Consider the following 20,611-nt stretch of genomic DNA (forward strand, 5'->3'; position numbering starts at 1 on the left):
GACTATTACCCCCAGAAACCTATCTGCCAATCAACTAACAACCAGGTACCAATTTACTGCTAGGTAAACAGAGACGTGTGAATTAAGGAAACCTGCCTAGGGTTTTGCCCTGTCCGGGAATTGAACCCGGGTCCTCTCGCTTGTGCACCCAGTGCTCTAACCAATACCCTGCAGGACTCCAAAACTGGCTGCTGAATCCTCACAGTAGAAAGTGTTTAATTGGTGCCTTCCTAAAAGAGGCCCCTCAACTGACAGAGGCAAGTGACTGCCTGTGAGATCAGTCATAAAAGAGACTGGAGTAACAGAGCATTGCATAGTATAGCATCACGTCTCTCACGGCTCCCACCAATGTTCTGAAACAAAGACTGCCGGATAACAGTAACCTCAAAGAGAGGTTAACATCTCACCCAAAGCCTTTGGCGAGGACTGATCTCTCTGAGATCTCTCTGTGACAACCGATTGAGTGCAGCCGGCCCAAATTGGAGGCTCATAAAGAACTCAGTGAAGCGCCTTAATCCTTAACGTTTGCTGTAATAATGAAGGGTTGGATCTGAGGCAAAATGATTTGCTCTGCTCTGCCTGGTTGCCAGAGCTCCTGGTCAGACTCCGTCACTGGGAAGCGCTCTGGGACGCTACCCCGCATGAAGGGCGCTATGTAAATGCAAGTTGTTGTTGTTGTTGTCAGCCACTTGCTGACCTCTTGCAAAGTCAGAGAGGAGGCAAAATATAAGCTCGCTACAGATACCCATTGAGGATAAAGTTTAATCAACAGCTGTTTGATATCTTCTGCGCACATCGGCATGCGCAATAACAGTAATCTCAAAGCGCTTCACTGGATTTATTGTGATGTGCAGCGACTTGGTAGATGGGAGACAAACACAACTGCCACTCTGCGCACAGCGATGTCCCACTAAACTCTTAAATAAGGTGACGGGTTTCCTCACAGACACCAAAAAAAAATTCATTAAAAGCTAGGCAAGCCAGTTAATCAATGAACCTAGTGCTGCCTCATTGGGACACTCCCTAAGGCAATCCATCTCTTTCTTTCTGTCTCCCCCTCTCTCTCTTGCTCCATTGCTCTCTTTTTCTCTCTCTCTCTCTCTCTTTCCTCGCTCACCCTCTTTCTGCTTCTCACCCGATCGGAATCTCTTTCCTTTCTCCTCCCGCCTGATTTAATTCCCACCAAAAAACAAAGCGCTCTTTCTTTTGGCCGGAAGCCCGAATTTCTTGTGAAAGCCGAGGTCGAAGGAAGAGGGGAAGAGGGAGGGAGCGTAGAGGGGGAGAGGGAGACTCAACCAGATCCAGTTTGTGTCAGTATGGCTGTGTCACGTCTCTCACATACTGTACATGAAATGCCCTGCGCCCGATGACAACCAGTGGGCAACCTACAGAGCTCCTACACGTCCATTATTCAGATCTGCCCACAGATCACTTGAGTGCACATCCATGAATAAAATACATGGCAAAGATGCATTCAATCATCTGCATCCGAATAGCTACCCCAAATAGTTGTGGAATTTCAACCTCCTCCCACTGCACCGGCACACATGCCCCCCACCCCCACCACCCCACCACCATCCCCTCGATCACCAACCATTGCTTCAAGTTGGGGGACAGACAGAGACACAAACACACACTCAGGACCTTGTTTATAAGAGGTGGAGCAGTTTGAAGCCGGAACCCATGACTGAGTGTGTGACAATAACCTTTGCATTTGTCTCAATGCGCTTCACGGGGATTTTGCCCTGACTTCACAGTCACTATGGTGAATTATTATTATTATGATTATCAATTATTGATTAATAATAATAGTAAGCATTATAGTGCCTTACCTCAATGGGTAATCTCAAACTTATCAGTGTTCGAGCCTGTAGACCATTCGCGCAATGGTTGTGCTGTTTCAAGTGTTTATGCATTGATTATATAATAATATAATAATCCTTGTATTTGATATAGCACTTTTCACGTCTTCTCGACGTCTCAAAGCGCTTCACAGAATAGACTAAAGTGAATTGACTGTATATTTTGTGGGCGAAACGCGGCAGCCAATTGCGCACAGCGGTGTCCCCACAAACAGTCGTGGATTGAAATGACCAATTTATTATTGGCTTTTTTGAGGGATTATTATCAGCCGTGTGTGTGGAGTAAGAAAACTTGCCCAAGGTTTCGCCCTGACCTGCCGGGAATCGAACCCAGGGCTCTCGCTTGCAAAGCGAGTGCTCCAACCACTGAGCTACAGGACTCCACATTATGTTCAACAGTTGCAACATGTCAGACATCTTGGTTCAGTATTCTGTTGGACACTTTCCATACTTGTAACTTTCTATGCTCTGAATACTTCGCTGCATGATAAATGCCAATGCCTCCTCTATTACCATTTATACAGTTCTATGTGGCTTCCTTGTCCATGAATAATGCATGAAGAACAGGCTACATCTGATTATTTTCTTTCTCTTGGTATTTTCTGCCTTTGACCTTGTTCTCAGGAAGATTGTTTTTTTTTTAACAGATTGACTTCCCATTCCTTGACCTTTACTGTGAGGCGGAATTTTTTTAAAAACAATACAAGCAAAGTTGCTGGTTTCGCAATCTATCCTTTGCATTTTTCAGTTCCGGGCGTTTTGCAAATCCACACGGAATTAATCTGCTCTGAGCCTTGCTCTTTCCAGTGCAGTGCTGAGTGTGGGGGTGGGCGGGGGAAGAGGGAGGTAGGGGGAGAGGGTGAGGGGGGTAGGGGGATTATCGGAAAAGACCAGGGGGTTTCTGTCTCTCCCGGCCGACAATCCTCCAGATAAAATTGGACTAAGTTCATGACCGTTCGTCGGTAAATAAAAAAAATGCGCTCACTCAACCCGCGACTGTTTGGGGGTTTTGCCCACAGAATACACACAGTGAATCCGCTTTACAATATGTTCCATGAAGCGCTTTTGAGACGTCTTAAAGACGTGATAAGGCGCTACATCAAATGCAAGGATTATTATTATTGTCGGACGTCACTTTATGCAAATCGATTTCGAGCTTGCCTACAAATACACAGTCGCTGCACTTTACGCTAAATCCTGCGAGGAGCTCTCAGACGCTGCCCCGCTAGAGTGGCGCTATATAAATGCAAGTTGTTATTGTTGCTGTTCTCCCGATGCCACATGAAATTGCAAGGATTTGCTATTTATTCTAAGAGATCTCAATGGAGGCGAGCAAAAGCGGAAGGAGCCGAAGGATTTATCGGGCACTAATTTGCGAGATTTCTTAACAGCTATTTTTTCAAGGGCCACCTTATACTTGTTACACTTTCCTTACTAGGCATTGAAAATATGGCAAATTAGACCCGGTTATTTTTAAACATTTCATCTTTTGATCCGTCCCAAATCTGCGATTCCTAGAGACTGAGTTCCTGTACTTAATAATTTACTCAGGTGTATAGAACCCGATCTGATTGATCCCTATACCTTGGCTAATTTAGCACGAAATCTGCCCAGTTTCTACCAGCAGCAAGCAATATAGGACGTGACTGACGGCAATTTACATCTGTTAGAGATGTGATAGGAATACTGTCTTCTCTATGGGGACGGAATGGTAGACAGCAGTCGCGGATTAGGATTTGATTTGATTTGAACCATTTGATTCCAGCCTCACCAAAGTATCGCATGTCGAAGGCGTACCAATCCTCTGTGAAACGCTGCACAACTTGTTTTGCACGCGGGGCTGTTGTGCCCAATAATTATTTGCCTGCATTGAATCTGCAATCATTGTGTGTCCTGTCAGTCATGATGGAATCCCTGCTTACCTTCCCCCCCACCCCCACACAGGAGGACAGTCACTAGTGTTAGTGATGGGGATTGCCCTCTGCATCTTTAGAGGGATGGATCCCAGCCTGTCAGACTATGACTGGAGGAGTTCCACTGAAAGCAGTTAGAGCAGGTGCCAGGATCCCAAAACCTAACAGAGCCAGAGGCCTGATATTCTGCATCGATCAAGAAAACAGAGCTCACATTGTCACAAAAATTGCATCTCTTGCCTTCTTCTCTAAGAGAGCTCTATCTCTTGCGCTATGGCTGGAGCCACAGTCTCTCCTTAAAGGAGCGACGATAGACTCAAATAGCTTCCTTATTTACTAACGGCAAGTGTGATGATATTGTAAGCAGACGGCATAATAATGTATTGGCAGCCTTCAGTGTTTGTCTACCCGCAAAGTGAAAATTAATGTTGGTTCGGTTAGTGCTGAATGTGAGGATTATTATTAAGCCTTTTCAGGCAGCAACACAGAGCTGAAGCTATGAATTGGCATGCATAAGAAATATGCTATTTATTTATTTCTTTTTTATTTGATATGTGAATTTAATGGCCCCGGCGGTAATGGTTTTTCCCTCCACTCAATCGTCAGAAATATAATCGATTGTCACCAACGTAAATTACACCTTGGGTGTCTAATGTGCCGGGTTGAGATAATTTTATTAATCTAGGTAGGGTATGAATAATTCAAAAATCAATTAAAATGGGAAAGAGGATTCAATAAGGTGTAATTAAGAAATTGATTACGTTCCTCCAACACCCGGCTGCGCGTGAAATATTGTACCAGAGCAGTGTTAACGGACACAGGGTTAACCTGCTTATCAATTCTTTACCTTTACTGAGTCGCAGCATTTCACTCCACTGTCATTCATAAGCTTTCCATTTGCTTTGCACACCATTGCACTGTGAATGATTCAGACCAGGTGCCAGCCAGATCTAATCACTGGCACTCGCGCCGTAGTTGAAATGTTGCAGGTTCAAGCCTCACATCGGGACTTTGAACTCACACAGTCTAGGCTGACGCTCCAATGCAGTGATGGATAGGGGGAAGAGGTGCGAGATGTTAAACAGAGGTCCCACTTGCCTGTTCAGGTGGACGTTAAAGATCCTGTGACACTATTCGAAAAGAAAAGTGAGTTTCTCTCTCCCGGCGTCCTGGCCAACAATCCCCCAGACAAAATTGGTCATTGATTTCTTGGCTGTTTGCAGGACATCGCTGTGTGCAAAATTGGCTTCCTCGTTTGCCCACAAGCAGCCACAAAGCAAATTACCAATTTTACCTGGGGGATTGTTGACAGGCACACAAGAATGGGACTGTGAGCCCAACGTGGGGCTTAACACCCCTCCCCCAGACCCTCACCCCCCACCTTAATCTCCTTTTGACCCAAAGAAGAGAGTGCTACCAACAGAGCCCGGCTGACAACTTCAGAGTGTTAAAGCAACAATTGAACTCAAACCATTATGGCATGGTAAGCAGGGTGGGTGTGGAGTATAAAGCAGTACAGTCCCAAAGCAATTTATTTCTGCAGTAAGGACCGTGACATAATGAATTGATGATAGAACACTCCTAACGATTTTTTTTTTATATTGAATCAATTAAATGGCTGACTCTCAGGTAAGTGGAAAGTATGAGCTTAGACAGTGGGAACAGTATATTAGTGAAATTATTACAACTAATAATTGGAAGTAGATACAGCAACAGCGCTCTCGTTCATTAAATATTGCTGGCCTGGTGGAGATGGATAAGACAGAGAGTCGGAAATGTGTTTGGAAAGGAACAAATGCAACACAGAGCAGATTTATTTTATCTGAAGACATCTAGAGGAGTGAAGCGAATAGCTGGTCGGGGCATCGATTCGCGATAAGGTTTTAATTCCTTTTAGAAGTATCATTATGGCACAGATAGTGGGAACAAACCAGGCAAAGCACAGACAATCGAGATACTCTCTTACATAATGCATTTCTAAGTCCGCAACAGGTCCCCCTTGTCAGTTTTGATATTCCTTTCATGGGCCCTCTGCGTGGCCAGGAATATACAGGCTGAGGAGTCTATAAAGAGAAACGGTCTGGAGCATAAAACAACCGGTGGGCATCAGTGGGAATGTTAGACAATGTCAGTGAATGTTTACATGGAAATAAGTTAGGTTGCCTGTGTACTCTAACGCTTCCTATGGGAAGTCTCTGGACATTCATCCATAGGTACACGAGTTCAGGTCTGTTGCTGATGCTGTAATTGTCAGGGGGAGGGGATCCATGATTGTGTGTGTGTGTGTTTGATTCCTGGGTGGGGCTAAACTTCAGTTTCCTTACTCCACACATCCCTGTTAAACTAGCAGTAAGTAGAAACCCAATTGTTTGTCGATTGGCGTTTCTCTCTTCCGGGGGTAATAATTTCCCTTCAAAAAAAAATCTATGAAAAAAATTAATCTGGTCACTCAATCCACGACTTTTCGTGAGATATTGCTGTGCCCTCTGGTCCAAATCCCTGAGTACCTATCGCCTTTGGACAGCCTCCCGACGTGAAAAGCTCTTTACCGACATAATTTCTAGTTGTTTTAGAGTTAAACCCAGATATCGTTTGGTTTGGAAGCACTTTTTCGCGAACCTTCACACACAGAGCCTTTTTTTTCCCTCCCCCCCGGATTGAAAACTGTAAACGCCACATTGATATCTTGATCTGACATTCCTGCCTCTTTGGCTGTTCGACACCATGAGTCAGAAAGCTCCTCACGCTGCTTGTTTTACCAGCGAGAATGCAACAGACGTGTCAGTGCTGTAGGCACGAGTCTGCTTCAACGGCTTTAATTCTGAACTGAGCAGAAACCTGACTCTGAGAATGCTCTTTAGTGATCTGAGGCCAGGGACAAATCTCATCTTTATCCTCTCTTCCCGCTTTCCCGAAGTAACACATTAGTTGGAGTATAGTATTTATTCCGTAGCCGTTTAGATTACGGTTTAACGAGTTTCGTCCGTCCAGATCCAAATAGTAAGAATAAGACATAATAATCCTCATGTTTGATACGCAGCACCGTTCACATCAGGAGCACGTGAGCTTCACGGGTTGTACTGTAAAGTGGAGTGACTTTTTTGTGGGCGATTGCTCCAGCCAATTTATACCAGCAAACAGCCGAGAAGTGGGTGACCAATTTTACTGGGGGGATTTATTGGCCTAGACACCGGGAGAGAGAAACTCACTTTTCTTTTGTGAATAGTGCCGCAGGATCCTTAACGTCCACCTAAACAGAGAGAGGGGACCTCCATCAATACAACAGACTCCCAAGCAATGCCACTGGAGCATCAGCCAAGATGAGATAAATTCAAAGTCCAGACATAATGTGGGGCTAAATTGGACTAAACTTCCTAATCTCCGGTACAGAGACATTTAATACCCATCCTTTCCTGCATCACTCTGCCAGAACTGACTTCTTAAGAGCTACAAAAGGAACAGGAGTGGAGGTAAAGATCATAGCAAGACAACTGTCAAAAAAATCTATGCGATAGATTTGTGTGCATTAAATGTAAATTTTTTTTTAAAAATTCGATAAATATTGCAGTGAGAAGGAGGTGAAGGCAGAGAATGAGGCAGTTTTCCTCCATGCTAATAAACAGGGTGTCTGCTCAAATGAATACAAATTTAATCATTCGAAGGGAACAGGTCAGGGTCTGGAGTGAGTACAGCAAGAATTTGCTGCCCTAATCCATCTTCATGCGTTCTTCAATCAAAGCTCTCGCCTAACCTCAAATGATATTATTATTGAGCTGAAATTACAGGCAGTTTTCTGATAGAATAGCGTTCTGCCGTTCAGCTCGCTGTGTAACCTCATTAACTAAAATGAAGCTTGACCATCTAGCAGTAAGTCATTAGTCATGGGCCAGCCACCATCTCCAGTGAAGAGAAATCAGTGGCTGAATGCAGCTTTGCTACAGCACATTAACTTCAGGCTCTAAGTGAAGGAGGTTTTTTTTCGAAAAAAAAGATAGATATTCGCAGGGAAGGGAGAAAACACAGGCAAGCAGGCCGTAATTGGGAATCAGCAGATATATGCCAACCTCCGTGACCTTAACCCAGCTTCGCGTTTGCCTGCAAAGACACCCAGTCGACAGTAATCCTAACGCTTCCGCCTTAAAAAAAAATGACACGTTGAAAAGAACGACTGTTTGTGGGACGCTGCTGCTGTGTGCGTTTTCGCTCACAACATACAAAGTCAATCTGCGTGAACAGGTGAAGCGCTTTGAGACGTCTCCACGACGTGATAAGGCGCTGTATCAAACGCAAGGATTATCATTGCTATTTCACACAGCGCCTTTCGCGTCGGGAGGACGTCTCAAAAAGCGCCTGGCGGGGTTTTTCCTGCAGACTTCTCCGTTTCACAGTGAATATCCGTGAAGTGCTTCGAGAAGCGAGAGGCTCTGAATGGGATGTGAGGCTCATTACTGCTGACAGTGGCGGGTCCTGTTCAAAAACCTTACCACCGGGGGCATGTTTGCATTGCCAGTCAGACTCGTGAAGGGGAACCTGCTGCGAACGCTGATGCGGACACATTTTGCAAGGCTGAGCGACCGGGCGTTTTCCCGTTAGTGTTGACGCGGCTTGCTCTGCGTCCGCTGGAGTTACTCTGCCCTTTTCTCTCAGGGGTCAACCATCAATTATATCCAAGCAACGCTGTTGAAATAATGAAGGCATTGTAACCACCTTGAGGTAGGCCAATCTATCAACCCATTCGGGGCTGATTCAGTAAAAGGAAGTCAATTTGCGATCATCCTTACACCATTGCTTGGTCCGCTCAGCCCTGGTTCAGTGGGTAGCTGCTCTCGCCTCTGAGTCAGAAGGCTGTGGGTTCCAACCGGGGGGATTTGAGCTCACACAGTCTCAGGGGCGTGGTGGGGGGGTAGGGGGAGAGCAATGGGGAGGGAGTGGAGAGGAGCGAGAGGGAGTGCTACATTGTCAGAGGCACCATCCTTTGAATGAGATGTTGAAATGAGCTCCCCATCTTAAATAACTGTGGAGTCCTGTAGCTCAGCGGTTAGAGCACTTGCTTTGCAAGCGAGAGACCTGGGTTCGATTGCCGGCAGGGCGAAACCTTGGGCAAGTTTCTTTACTCCACACACACGCCTGATAATAATCCCTCAAGAAAAAAACAATGATAAATTGGTCACTTCAATCCACGATGTTTGTGGGGACGCTGCTGTGCGCAATTGGCTGCCGCGTTTCGCCCACAAATATTCACTTCACAGTCTATTCTGTGAAGCGCTTTGAGACGTCTAGAAGATGTGAAAGGCACTATAATAATAATAATAATAATCCTTGCATTTCATATAGCGCTTTTCACGTCTTCTAGATGTCCCAAAGCGCTTCACAGAACACACTGTAAAGTGAATTGACTGTATATTTGTGGGCAAACGCGGCAGCCAATTACGCACAGCAATGTCCCACAAACAGTCGTGGATTGAAAATGACCAATTTATTATTGTTTTTGGTTTTGGAGGGATTATTATTAGGCTCTGTGTGGAGTAAGGAAACTTGCCCAAGGTTTCGCCCTCTGCCTGGAATTGAACTCACGTCTCTCACTTGCAAAGCGAGTGCTCTAACCACTGAGCTACAGGACTCTTATATCAAATGCAAGGAGTATTATTATTATTATTAACCCGCGTCGCTATTCGATAAAGTTTCTCTCTCTCCAGTTTCCTGGCCAACAATCCCCCAAATAAAAATCAGTCGTTCATTTCCCAGCTGTTCATGAGGACATCGCTGTGCTCAGATTGATTGCTGGGTTCGTCTACAAAATAGAATACTCTTTTCAAACATCTGACAACTGAGCCTGAATCTCAGTTTCCCTTCTTATCAGAAGACCTCCCCATCATCAGCAGTCGAGCCTTCAGCCTTTCTTCCCCCACTCTCTGGAACTCCATCCCGGAACTCCTCCACTTCACCTCCTCCCTCGCCTCCTTCAAGGTCCATCTCAAACCTTCGGTCACCCTCTTACCCCCACATTCCCTGCCCGACGCCCTCCAGCTCAGGTACAAATCCTTGGGCATCCTCTCAACGTGAAAGGTGCAGTGTAAATGTAATTTGTAAATGTAAATGTTATCCTCCTTAGCCTCCTTCAAGTCCCACCTCAAAACCCTCCTCTTCGACCATGCCATCGGTCACTTCCCTTCTCTCCCGGTGACCTCAGCTCGGGTCTGAAATGCTGTACACTGCCTTGGGATGTCCTCCCGACATGAAATGCGCTATACAAATGTAATCTTCTTGTTGTTGTTGTTTCACTGGAGCGTCAGTGTAATAATAATAATAATAATAATCCTTGCATTTGATACAGCGCTTTTCACGTCGGGAGGACGTCCCAAAGAGCTTCACAGAACACACTGTAAAGTGAATTGACTGTTTATTTAGTTTGTGAGCGCAAGTTCTGATTGTGTGTGTGTGCTCGGGGGGATGGGGGGGAACCTATAACCTTTAGGATGCCAACAAATTGAGGTGAGCTGATACGACAGCTGATATTAATACTATCTGAAACAAGGAAGAGGAACAATGGATTGTGCACTTGCGAGAGTCTAATGTTTCGTGATAGGGGTGAAATTTGACTCGCTAACAAAACCTCGAGGCAAGATACGGTGGCAAATTGATGTCACCCTGAACGAAACTTTGGTTCAAATTAAATGTCAGCTCCCGCGACATTCCAGTGATGTGAAAGTTCATGCCTTCAACATTCCTCCTCGCTTAAAATAGGTTTCAGGGAAAATTAAGCCGGGGGCGGTTAAAAAAAAACAACCCTAGAACAACACTGCATCATTATGATTGCACTGAACAGTTACTCGCTATTTCAAAGCAAAACACGATGGCAATACACAATGAATTCAGGGCAGTGAAAGGTGCTGTGCTGTTGAACGTTGATAAAGTAACATTGTGGAAACAATATAAAATGCCTTGGATTTTTCATTATATCCCTGTCACAATTTGCACTGCGCTCTGAATATTAAATTTCTTCCGCAGAACTGGAAATTGAGTGTTTGCAAAGCAAACGTTGCCTTATTGCCTCCAAAAAAACACACTCAATTCTGCTGCCAGACGTTTGGTGATGAGAGGGGGAAGGGGCGCTGTGTGCGGAGAGAAACCATTTTAAGGAAAAAATACAGACTTTTAGACACTCCCAACATTTTGCCAAAGCCAAGAAGCGAATCGAAGGGAAAGTGTTTCGACTTCTGCTGTCAGACGGAGCCGTACGGCTTAGTGGGTCTTGCAACATCTACTCCCCGTCCTGCGGATGAGACGTTAAACTGTGTCCTGTTTAGTGGGTGTTAAAGATCCCGTGGAGATATCCGCAAAGAGAAGGGAGTTTCGCTCCCAGTGTCCTGGCCAGGAATCTCCACCTGCCACCCTTGAATGGATTACAATTTGAAATTACAATTTGAAAGAGAGGCACAGACACGAAAGGTTGACCAGTCCTCTACTGAAGTCACTTTCTATAATTCCATTATCCTATTAGAATGGAGTGGAGTCCTGTAGCTCAGTGGTTAGAGCACTCGCTTTGCAAGCGAGAGACGTGAGTTCAATTCCAGGCAGAGGGCTAAACCTTGGGCAAGTTTCCTTACTCCACACAGAGCCTAATAATAATCCCTCCAAAACCAAAAAAATGATAATAAATTGGTCATTTTCAATCCACGACTGTTTGTGGGACATTGCTGTGCGCAATTGGCTGCCGCGTTCGCCCACAAATATACAGTCAATTCACTTTACAGTGTGTTCTGTGAAGCGCTTTGGACGTCCTCCCGACGTGAAAAGCGCTATATCAAATGCAAGGATTATTATTATTATAGAACGTGAAGGACACTGGATAAGTGTTTGTTGTTGATGTTGTTGCCAGCTGGACAGGAGCTGGTTGTAAATGAGCTTTCAATCTGCACAGTGCTATTATGTTTTTTAAATGAGTAAAATGTGCTGATTAAGAAGTGGCAACGTCAGTAAGTATACGACTGGGATTAAATTAGCGGCGTTAACCCTTCCTACCCCGCAGGCGTGTTATTGTCCGGGTTTTGAAGCCTTGACCCGAACTGAAGTGTTCCCGCGAATGATTCCTTTCGGTGTCGATCTCTGTTTGAATTTCTCCTTCAAAGAGAAATTCCTCACTGCTAAACCGGTCCAAGGTTAAGAAGAATACTGAACTGATTCCGCCTTTGTTCTCAGCGAGCCTGGCTGACAACTGTATATCTTTTGAGAAAGTGCTGGAAGCTGGAATCCACAGCACCAATTCCTCTTCCATCTAGGCTGACGTTCCCAGCGACATGCTGTGAGGGTGGGGGGGCCCTACGTTGTCACGGGTGCCGTCCTTCAAATTAGGCATTAAACCTCATCTGAGGGACGTGGCGACCTGTAACGTAGTGGTTAGTGCGCTCGCCTCGCAAGCGAGAGGACCCGAGTTCGATTCCCGACATGACAAAACCTTAGACTGGTTTCCTTCCTCCACACACCTTTCTCACTCTCTCTCTCTCTCTCCACAACTATCATAAGCTCTCTCTTTCTCTCTCTTTCTATCTCTTCGGTACGATTGAAACGTCTGGAACAGGCTCCCTCGGGAGACGGTGGGCGGAAGCGTAAAGCGTCGATTCTTTCAAGAACTATTGAGAATTCGGAAATAATATTGTGGGATTACAGCGTATAATTTGGGCTACGACTTGTGCCAGCGACAGCCGGGCTGGTGGAAGACGAACTGGATGGGTCTTGGTCCTCTTTCGCCCGGCAAATTTTTAACGTTCTCTTCTCGTCTCCGCACAGCTTATCTGCTGAGCTGCGGATTTCCGCACAAACCCTCTCTGGGCGATGTGTCCGTCACCAGCCTGCACCCTGGGGGAGAAGCACGTTTCTACTGTAACTTGGGATACCAGCTGCAAGGTCCGGCCTCGCTCACCTGCATCAACGGCAGCAAACCCCAGTGGAGTGACCAGGAACCTCAGTGCATCGGTAAGTGTGTTGTTGTGGGGCCATTGAGGCTTGTTGTTAAATGACTGGGTTACACTGCACCGGGGGCTGTGAATAAACCTGCTCTCGTGTCCCCTGGTATAAAAATAAGTTTTGCCCACAAAATACAAAGGCAATTCACCTTACATGCCAGTGTATTCTGTCAAGCGGTTGGAGACGTCTCGACGACGTAATAAGGCGCTATATCAAAGGCAAGGATTATTATTATTACGATTACTTTTGTGGCTTCGATAATCCTCGCGTGTGATGCAGTAAAGGGAGTGAGTGACCGAGGGAGTGAATGACCAATGTACGGAATATTAGTATTATCCTCTCCAGTAACTGTTCCGTTTGATCATATCTGTACTTCGATGCCACGCTCAATTATTCAGCCCTAACCGACATTCTGACCGGTTTAATATTTTCTTCAAAACTTCGAAAATCTATTTCCCCATCGTTCATTTCCTCCTTTATTGCTTTTCTCTTTCATCGATTTCCATTCTCTGCCGGGCTTCCATTCACTTTTTTTTCTGTCGATGCGACAATAATGTCTTGCCGTTGAAAGGTTCCCCTCGCAATTATTGCTAATTAGTTTCTCACCCTGGGTCTGTAATGAGCTCCGCGGGTTTTATTGTAAAAAGAAATCAACACTCACCGGCTTATCACCTCCAGGAGTTGGAGTCGAATGAGGTGAAGGCTGCATATGGTGAATGCTCCCTCTTGCTTACTGTCTGTCTGTGGGTGTCTGTGTGTGACTCTCTCTCTCCCTGATTCTCTCTCACACAGTCGCTCTCCTTCTCACACACTCCCACTCTCTCCCTCTCGCACACTGACAGTCTCTCCCTCTCTCACACACTCGCACTCTCTCCCTCTCGCACACTGACAGTCTCTCCCTCTCTCACACACTCGCACTCTCTCCCTCTCGCACACTGACAGTCTCTCCCTCTCTCACACACTCGCACTCTCTCCCTCTCGCACACTGACAGTCTCTCCCTCTCTCACACACTCGCACTCTCTCCCTCTCGCACACTGACAGTCTCTCCCTCTCTCACACACTCGCACTCTCTCCCTCTCGCACACTGACAGTCTCTCCCTCTCTCACACACTCGCACTCTCTCCCTCTCGCACACTGACAGTCTCTCCCTCTCTCACACACTCGCACACTCTCACGCACTCACAGTCTCTCCCTCGCATTTTCCTGCCCTGATTCTGCCTTGCTCTCGCTCTCTCTTGCTCTGACTGTCTCACACGCTCGCTCTTTGTCGTTCTTCCTCTCTTTCTGTTTCTCCTTCTTTCTCTCAAGAATGTGGATGGGTCGGTGGCCAGTGAACCCAAGCAAGACAACGCAGTGGGGCGGTAGGGGGGTTGATAGGCTCACGGAGCCTGGTGCGGGAGAGGAGACGAGCTGCACGGTCTGGATAGAGAATAAAGAGCAGTACGGTATCCGGTTTGGAAGCTACGCCTGAAAATAAACCGGGGTCTTTCCCAATCGGTTCGGTAACATTTGCAAAGTCTCCTCACGCTTTCAGAAACAATGAATACTCTTGCTAATGAATTGTTAAACACACAGCGCTATTAGCTAACCTCTTCGAGGCTGATGCCCGTGTGTTAATATTTGAACAGTGGAGTAATCTTCCCAGTTCGACCTCCAAAGTCTGCAGCCTTCAGCCCAGTAGCGAGCGGTGACCCTGCGAATAACAATATTAATAATGATTCCTCGCGTTTGACACAGCGTCTTACCACGTCTCGTCGAGGCGTCTCAAAGCGCTTCGCAGGATACACTGTAAAGTATAGTGGCTGTGTGTTTTGTGGGCGATTATTATTATTGTTATTATTATTATTATTATTAATGGTGACGCTGCTGACTGAGGTTTCTCTCTGCGTGACACTTGCCCTGTTCTCTCTCTCTCTCTCTCTCTCTCTCTCGCTCGCACAGCCACGTGCGGGGGGTGATCAGAAACGCCACGGGGGGCCGCATCATCTCGCCCAACTTCCCGGGAAACTACAGCAACAACTTGACCTGCCACTGGCTGCTCCAGGCTCCGGAGGGACAGAGGCTGCATCTGCACTTCGAGAAGGTGGCCCTGGCTGAGGACGACGACAGGTAACTCGACTCCCCGACTCTCTCCCAGAGGAACGTAGGAACAGGAGGAGGCCATTCAGCCCTTCGAGCCTGTTCCGTTGTTTAATTAAAGCGCGGCTGATCTGATCATGGCTTCCTCCCTCCCTCATTCCCTTACTCACCCTCCCAACTCCCTCAGCCCTTCACTCCCTCGCTCATTCACTCCCTCACTCTCTCATTCACTCTCTCACTCACTCCTTTGCTCCCTCACTCACTCACTCCCTTACCCACTCTCTCGTACTCTCAGTACTTTGTTCCCTCACTCACTCACTCACTCACTCACTCACTCACTCATTCACTCATTCACTCTCTCACTCTCTCACTCTCTCATTCATTCATTCCATCACTCCCTCACTCCCAACCTCCCTCACTCACTCTCTCATTCCATCCCTCACTCACTCACTTACTCCCTCCCTCTCTTCGTTCAAAGCCCAACTCAAGACGTCCCTCCTGTAACTCCAGTATCTCTGACTCTTGTAGAGCAGAGCCAGCAGCGTGCTTGTGCTGGGAGGGAAGCCTTGTGTCTGTGCCCTGTTATTCAGTGTGGAATCGGGATTACAAGAGGAACGCAAACCTATTCATAAATAAACACAGAAATCGCTGCGAACACGCAGCAGGTCAGGCAGCATCTATGGAGAGAGGAAAACGAGTTAACATTTGATGACCTTTCGTCAGAACCTATTCATGCTCGGCGAATGCAACAGACCAATAACTTCCCCCTACCAACCCCCCACCCCCCACCATCTCCCACCCAGTATAACTTGCACGTTAATGTTTTCACGTTCATTTAGTTTTCTTCCTGTTCTCTCCCTTTGTTTCTTTCCCAGGCTGATTATCAGGAACGGGAACAGCATTGACTCTCCGCCGGTTTATGACTCCTTCGAGGTGGAATATCTGCCCATCGAGGGCCTGGTCAGCAGTTTCCGACATTTCTTCATCGAGCTGAGCACGGACGGCTCGGTAACCTCCACTGGACTCGCTCTGAGATACGAAGGTAAGATGTCAGCCCAGAACAAGGGGTCGGCTTCAATCCCATCCCTTTCTGTTGACGGGGCAAACGATGGCGCAGGACGGTGGATTAATCCAGAGCTGTGCGGTAAGAGCGGGAGAGCGGGACTAGTTCTTTCAAAGAGGCACGATGGGCCAAATGGCTTCCTCCTGTTCCATAAGATTCTATGATTTTAATGCTTCAAATTAACCCCAACGTTTTAAGAACTTCGGGTGAGGGCGGGTGAGGGGGTGCGGGGTCGGTGGGGGAGTTGAACTTGCCTGAGTCTGAGATGACTCTCTCCAGCGCAGTCCCGGGGGGAGAGCCGCACTGTCGGAGATGCCGTGCTTCGGAAAAGACGTGAACCTGAGGTGCCAATAGGTGGACGGTAAAGATCCCACAGCGCTGTTTGAAAAGAGAAGGGAGTTTCTCTTTCTCTATCTCTTTCTCTCTCTCTCTCTCTCAATTCGTGGCAAAGTGCGTGTGTGTGGGGAGGGTGGGGGGAGGGTGTGGGGGAGGAGATGCCGGAGATGTGGTCGAAGAGGTACAATTGAACGGTTTAGATATTACATCGCGTCCGTGCAGTGACTGAAATAGAAGGAACCGATTCGCGCTCGAGAGTCAGAACAAGGAGCAGATGCGGCTTGTACAGCCGACTGACGCCTCAACACGCACTGAACTCAATGACACTGTGGCGGAAGCTATCGCTGATCTGGCCAAAGCAGGGAAAAAGAAGGAGGAATAATTACAGAGACTTCAGGCGATGCTTCCAGCCACATAGATCGCAGCTTCCTCTCTCAGCTCCACAGAGAGTACCAGCTGGTTATACGGAACAGCAAACTTAATCAAATAAAGGAAATAATCAGGCGCTCGTCTGCGTTTAAAATTACAGAAGGGATAATGATACACTTGCGCACTTCCCTTACAAATAACAATGATAACCGCACAACATCCTCGCACAGCACAGGACGTCACCAGGATTTTACCGCGAAGCGTGGCGACTGCGTATTTTGTAGGCGAATGCGCACAGTGACGTCCCCCACAAACAGCCGTGAAGTGAATGAGCGATTCTTTTCAGGGAAGGGAGGGGGCAATTGACAGCCAGGACCCCAGGGAGAAACTCTTTAACGCCCACCTGAACAGGCACAGATGGAGTCTTTGGTTTAGTATCTCGTGACAATGTGGTGCTCTCCCCACCCCCCCCCCACCCATCCGCATCCCACCCCAGCACTGCACTGCACCCCAGTGTGAGCAAAGTGAGCAGGGACTCACTATTTCCATTCCTCCCCACCCCAACCCTCCACCTGTCTCCATCGCCCCGGCTAAATATTTTTGTCTTTTTCAATAAAGATGATAAAAATCATAATCCTTGTATTTGATACGGCGCCTTATCTCGTCATCGAGGCGGCTCAAAGCGCTTCACAGGATTATCCTACAAAGAGATGTAAGAACACAAGAATTCACCAGACTAGAAAAGACCAAGGTCCATCCAATTCACCTTCCACCATCCCGGCAGTCGCTTGCACATGTCATTGTCTCAAACTATACACTCTATCCCGAGATATTATTTCCTAACAGAAATCTATCTGATTTGTTTTCGATAGAATCAACGCTTTCCTCTTCCAACTCTCTCTAGGGAGCCTGTTCCATACATTTACCACTCGCCCACTGAAGTAGTGTTTACGCAGTTTTGTTCTGAAGTTAACCACCGCCACACCACCACCCCTCCACTCCACCCCCTTCGATCTCAGGCCATGTCCTCTGGTTCTGCTGTTCAGTACAAGATAAAACAGGATTTTACAAGATAAACATGTCGCTGTGTAGGCAGCGTCGGGGAGGAGAATGGCCTATTATATGGGTAACAGCACTGTAAGCTGTCTGAACTCCATTAACGTGAAGAGGTAGGAATCAGTGGAGGAAGCTCTCAAGTACTACTTTAGATGTAATTATACATCGCAATTATATACATGGCAAATAAATGACTCACACTCTTAGGGAGCGAGCAGTTTTGCCCATGAATGTCAGAATGAATTTCAAGGGGGAGTGCGTTAAACTGTTGACAACAAGGCTCTTAGCTTCAGATACAAAACCAAACCCCACACTCACCCCCCTTTCCCCGAAATTCCCCCTTAACCTTGTTGTAAAACTTAAAGTGGAGCAGAATTGGCTTGGTCATAGTTTATAGTAATAATAATCCTTGCATTTGTTATAGCGCCTTTATCAAGTCTTCGAGACATCTCAAAGTGCTTCACAGAATAGACAGTAAAGTGAATGGACTGTATATTTGGTGGGCTAGGAGTTTTGGAAACAGAGAGAAGCAGGAGATTCAGACGGTACTTGGTCGAGGTGGGTAAAATTTTAAATGGGATTGAGAAAATAAACCCAGGCCAATACTTTCGGATGCAACAGGAGAGTAGGACAAGAGGACACTGGTTTAGAGTTGCAAAGGGCAATTTCAGGACAGATTCCAGGAAGCTTTTCTTTCCTCAGAGAGCAATCAAGCACCGAAACTAAGGGTTGCCAGGAAGGTTGGTTGAGGCCAGGACTCTGGGACACATTTGAAAAGCAGCTTGATGCTGTGATGGTGGTGGGGGGGGCGAATGGTTACAGTGTGTGTTCTCGAGAGATGAGATCAGATGTTAAACCTACATTTCGCCCAAAAATATACAGTCAGTTCACTCTAAAGTGTATTCTGTAAAGAGCTTTGAGACGCCTCAAAGACGTGATAAGGCACTATATCAAGTGCAAGGATTATTATTATTATTCTAAACCCTTGCACACAAAAAGCAAATCCCAAAAAGCTGAATGCTAACAAGTTGGGGATATGCTGGTGTTCGAGAGAGAGAGGTGGAGGGGAGGGAAGGAGGGAAGAAGGGAGAGAGAGAGAGAGCATGCAAGCTAGCAGAGGTTCTGATACATTACAGAGGATGAGGTGCATTACAGAGAGATAGTGTGTTACCCACAGTAATTAACCTGCATTGTGGATGTTTGAGCGTGTTGCGTTCCAAGAGCTTTCGCTCGGTAAATTAATTATATAAAACGATGTGTATGGCTTTCCTCCTCAATTAAGATAGCGTGGAGTCAATTGCGATTGGAAACGGGGAAAAGAGACCTAGAGAGCACAATGCAACGCGATTTACACTTACACCGCACCTCTCGAGTGGGGAAGACAACTGTAAGCGCTTAAGAGAAGCGTTATAAATTCAATGCCTCTAAGTTAGGTTTGACCCCCAGTAAGTGCAGGCGTGATACACAGTAATGGGTTCTGCACTATAACGTTAAGAACGGCTACAAAGATGAATTCGTCTTATCCTGGTGCTTTACGCAGTGTTATCAGTGGAGACTCACCAAATTGCCTCCAGCATTTGGTATTCAAGTGCTGAACACAGGTTCGACAATTGGAGAAACAAGTCACTGGAAAGCAGATGGCCGGGCTGATAGGTAGGAGGCAGATATACGCTGAAACGACCCTCGCGTTGATGGCTTTGGCACACCTGTCGCACTTGAGCTTGATTCATGCCCAAACTCGTGCTGTTCCACTGCGTCCCCCCAAGCTGTATTGTAGACGTAGGAGCCTTTTACGGACTCGAACCACTCTCTTTAAGAGCACCGCCAAGGGTCGGCTGTAAATCACTGCGATTTGAAGTGCAGTAGGCGGTCGCTGTGCCAGGTTATAGAGGAACACGGGGAGACGACAACAACAACAACGTGGATTTATTTCGCGCCCCTCACGCAGGACAGCGTCCAGAGCACTTTGCTCCCGGAGACCATTGCCATTTATTTGACCCACTTTTTCTCCCCTTGTTACAGAATTTTTTTGGGGGGTTGGGGACGGGGGGGGGGGGGGCTCAGTTGGGTGTCTGACACATCACCATGCTTTAAGATATCCGAACCAAACTCAGAATTCCATGCATCCCACCTACAGATGGCAATTCCAAAGATAGACTGTTGGAATGGGATGAGCACTCTCTCTCCCTCTTTGTCTGATTGCCTCTCGGAAGACCGCTACCAGTTGTGCAGCAGCTTGGATTGCCGAATGTTCAAGCTCTCTGGGACGCTACCCTGTGTGAGGGGCGCTATATCAATGCAAGTTGGAGCCATAGCCATGGAGTCCTGCGGCTCAATGGCTAGAGCTCTCGCCTCTCCAGCAAGAGACCTGAGTTCGATTCCCAGCAGGGCAAAAAACTTGGCCAAGTTTACTTATTCCACACGCCTGATAATAATCCCTCAAGAAAAAAAACCACACACAATAAAAATTTGGTCGCTCAATCCACGACTGTTTGTGGGACGCTGCCGCGTTTCGCCCACAAATACACAGTCAAATCACTTTACCGTATATTCTGTGAAGCGCTTTGAGAAGTCTAGAAGGCGTGAAAAGCGCTCTGTCAAATGCAAGGATTATTATTATTATTATTAAGTTGTTCTTGTTGCTGTTGTTCATTGCGGATGTGATGCTGTGCAAACAGAAAGCCCTGGAGGAGAACTGACACGAGCTGTTAATGCTGACATGTAACCCAGTCGTGTTTATTTGACAACTGCTGCCCTCTATTACCAAATTGATCTCCTTATTCAATCTCATCCTTTAATCTTTAAATAACAAACTGAGTGTCTCTCCTGATCACCAACCGGTAGACAGGAGCTGCCTTGCATTTGATTTGGAGTCTCCTGTAGCATCGTGGTTAGAGCGCTCCTTTTGGAAGTGAGAGGACTCTGGTTCGATTCCCGGACGGGGTGAAACCTCTGGCAAGTTTCCTTG

At 46.7% G+C, this 20,611-nt stretch overlaps 1 protein-coding gene across 1 annotated transcript in view; it reads left to right on the top strand.

Annotated features, from left to right (window-relative positions):
• The window catches only part of sez6b (seizure related 6 homolog b), a 154,397-nt gene that overhangs the window by 107,498 nt on the left and 26,288 nt on the right, over nucleotides 1–20,611 (top strand). The window contains exons 5-7 of the mRNA XM_042338562.1: nucleotides 12,563–12,757; nucleotides 14,690–14,849; nucleotides 15,695–15,861. Of these exons, the coding sequence (XP_042194496.1) occupies nucleotides 12,563–12,757; nucleotides 14,690–14,849; nucleotides 15,695–15,861 (522 nt within the window). The remainder of the gene's footprint in view (nucleotides 1–12,562; nucleotides 12,758–14,689; nucleotides 14,850–15,694; nucleotides 15,862–20,611) is intronic.

Source organism: Callorhinchus milii, unplaced genomic scaffold, assembly GCF_018977255.1.
Source record: "Callorhinchus milii isolate IMCB2004 unplaced genomic scaffold, IMCB_Cmil_1.0 Scaffold10, whole genome shotgun sequence".
Lineage (NCBI taxonomy): Eukaryota > Metazoa > Chordata > Chondrichthyes > Chimaeriformes > Callorhinchidae > Callorhinchus > Callorhinchus milii.